Source organism: Lotus japonicus, chromosome 1, assembly GCF_012489685.1.
Source record: "Lotus japonicus ecotype B-129 chromosome 1, LjGifu_v1.2".
Classification (NCBI taxonomy): domain Eukaryota; kingdom Viridiplantae; phylum Streptophyta; class Magnoliopsida; order Fabales; family Fabaceae; genus Lotus; species Lotus japonicus.
In genome coordinates this window covers 106,251,258-106,254,520 of record NC_080041.1, presented here as the reverse complement: position 1 = coordinate 106,254,520, position 3,263 = coordinate 106,251,258, and the positions used below count along the sequence as shown (strand labels likewise).

Here is a 3,263-nt window from a genome sequence, read left to right as displayed (position 1 = left end):
AGATGAAATCATGAAAGTACATCCACGTTGCACTCAAATAATGTATAAATACAAATACACGCCAAAATGTTTAATTTACAAAACCCTAAGCCTCTTTCTGTCTGCTAAGAGTCCAATAGACAGAAAACTAGTTAATCTTATTAGCTTTTTGACCATCTTAGTGAGCCCCTTTAGCAATACATGTATACTAAAAAATTGATCCATTTCAATTCATTTTAGATTGAATTGAATACAATTCACATCTTCAATAAGACCAATATGATAAGAATATTGATTAGACCATGTCAAATAACCACTTAATCCCAAAAGCTTAAGCTGTTGGGTAAGGGCCACTTTAATGATTTTATATTATATTCTAACACGCTCCCTCACGCAAGAGCCCTTTGGGCTTGAAGCGTGGATAAATGCACAGGCCCACCTACCATGTGCTTAATTAAATTCCACTTTTTAATTAGAAAGTGAGGGGAGCAAGGATCGAACTCTAGACCTCTCGGTCATAGAGGCTCTGATACCATGTCAAATAACCACTTAATCCCAAAAGCTTAAGCTGTTGGGTAAGGGTCACTTTAATGATTTTATATTATATTCTAACAGACCAGATTAGATCAATAGACGTTTCCCCCTCAAATTTATTGTAAGGAAAGAGAAATAAATTATAACATCATACAAATTTAGTTGTAATACCTTGCCTACGTGCTTGAGACATGTTTATAGTTTTCCTTCCCTAGATATTGGAGGAAGTCCTTAGTTTGTTATGGCTGATATAAGAAAACTAATCACTGCACAAACTCTGCATCCCAGCAATTCCCATCAGATGTGTTTATCTTTGGAGGCTTTCCCTTGATTAGATGACTTAAACATTTTGCCAATGAGATTTCATCTTTTCTGCATGTAAATCCCATTAACTTTACCAGTTTTAGATGCTTCAATTCTACACATTTGGTTGTTTGCATCAAACATGAATTAGTGCTTTCAGTCCAATAACTTTCAGGATCAATCTGCACATCAATTTGTTAGAAAAGAATTTTCAGAATTCTTAAAGACTAAAGCAGAACAAGAGCTTCAATTACTCCCCTACAAGGAAACTCTTAGAAGTATAATATAAAAATCATTCATGTGTAACAACTTCAGCATTATGATAGTTGATTCATGAAAATGTTTCAGAACATTTATGGCCAAGTGGTTTAGATTTTAGAATTTGATCATTTTTGCCCGTACTCTTCTAATAAAAAGTTGAATTACAACACTAGGTGGACTTGTGCATTGTCTATGCTTCAAGCCTAACACCGTCTTGCATGAGAGGATGTGTTAGAAGTATAATTTTAACACCATCTATATGTTTTCACCTAAGAGTTTAAATTTTTGAAATAGTTCGTTGATGACATAAACCTACCGTCACAAAAAGTTGCTCCAAGGCAGGGCATAGTTTCAAGAAGCAGAATAAGGCATCCATGTTATATTCATCCTTATAACTGTCAATCCACCATAATTCTCTTAATTTATAGAATTTGAAACTTCCAGCTATAGGAGAAACTGATGGCCATATTAATTCCTGCAAGAAAGACATTGTGGAGTTATATTCTTTAAGAATGAGAGACATATTGAATATGCTTTTGGTCATCACTTATCAACAAGTCATAACTCATAATCTTATGTCCCTAAATGACGTCTCAATTTCATGTCCCACCAATAAAATTTTGTCATTTCAATTAAAAGAGACATGCAATTACAAACTCAAAAGATGGTTTCTAATTGACATATATCAAAGTTTTGTTGGTGGAACAAGAAATAGACGCACCTTAGGACAGAAGATTTCAATCCATCATAGATATTTGCATAAAATACATTGCTTCAAGTTCTCAATGTACGAAAAAAGATAAAAATAAGCAAGATAAATGGACAGGTTCTTACCTCAAAAGTCCATTTACAAAGTGTGAGAACTTGAGAGTTCTTTATAGTCAATAGAGTTGCATCAAAATCCCTAGTCTTGAAATTTCTGCAGCTTGGTCCCAGTCTAAAATCAAGCATGGCATCACTCAGGTTGAAATGGTACTCAGGCCTAATCAAAGGAAGCGGTCCACTTATTTGAAAAGATTTGAGTTTGGAAGTTCTAAGGTGAAGAGACTTCAATTGTAAGCAATCCCGGATGGTTAACTTTTGCAGCTCTGATGCAGAGTCAATGCTCAAAGATTGCAACCCACTACACTCAATAATGACCAAATTCTCAAGATGCTCTAAATTTGAAATGATGGTGGAAGCTACCCCACTTGTCAAATAGCTTATTGACTTCAAATAGAGAGTTTTCACTGAGATGTTGGAGGTAAAAGATTGCATTTTACTGAGCTTGAACTGCAATTCATATTGAATTTCAATAAGCTCTTTCTTCCAAGGGGAGAAATCCAAAAAAAGCTTACTGTTGTTTGCAATTGTTGCCATGACTATTCTATCTTCACCAAAGTGAAATTGAAGCTTCCTTGGATGCTTCAATGGATCAAGCTCCTCAAAACGCTGTAGAAATCCAGCAACCACCTGAGTGATGTTTTCTTTAGTTCCATGTCTAACAAGAGCTTCACTCCACAGGTTCCTCCACCTTGTAGAGAGAAAGATGGTTTCAATTGCAGATTCATTTGGAAGAAATGAAACAATGTGCCTCAGAATTTCATTTGGTAAATTGCTGAATAGATCCTTTGCAGTGTTATCTTCCATATTAGAATCTCCTGTTTCTCGATATGATTTTGCTTGGACTTAGAACAAAGATGTACAATGACATCAATACTACTAACAACTTTAGAAAAATAATTGATGTTGTACAAGTGGAGTTATGTTCAAGTATTGGAGGCTATTTAATGCTATTCGAAGTTTAGAACTGAAACCGCTTCATGAATCAACACGCTACTTTTTCATTCATTATGAAATAGTTTATTTGGTCAAATGGGCAGCCATTAACCAAAATGTATTTATGATGCTTTTTAATTAGTAGCTTGTGAATTTGGCTAATTCATTAGGAGTACATCTTTTGAGGGATCCTATGATCCTTTATCATGTTACATGAAAGGAAAAAATTATGCTTAGGTTTTATTACTGTTTGTGCTGTTGCTTAATGAAAAACTTATCTAGTACATTTTTCTCAATATTTACTGATCATTCTCTTTTGAGCCATGATTTGATAATTGAGTTTAATAACTATATATATTAAGATTAAACATCTAGTTTTTTGGTTTGAACTATATGTATCCTTCATTGAGGTCAAGTCGGATAGGACT

The 3,263-nt window shown here is 34.2% G+C and overlaps 1 protein-coding gene across 1 annotated transcript; it reads right to left on the bottom strand.

Moving 5' to 3' along the window:
* Positions 1-240: 240 nt before the first annotated feature.
* LOC130728815 (F-box protein At2g39490-like) lies at positions 241-2,792 on the bottom strand. Its single transcript, XM_057580388.1, has 3 exons — positions 1,912-2,792; positions 1,394-1,552; positions 241-998 (listed from the first exon to the last, which is right to left on the bottom strand). The coding sequence occupies exons 1-3, from the start codon at positions 2,704-2,706 to the stop codon at positions 777-779; spliced, it is 1,176 nt and encodes a 391-aa protein (XP_057436371.1). The 5' UTR covers positions 2,707-2,792; the 3' UTR covers positions 241-776.
* Between the last annotated feature and the right edge of the window lie 471 nt (positions 2,793-3,263).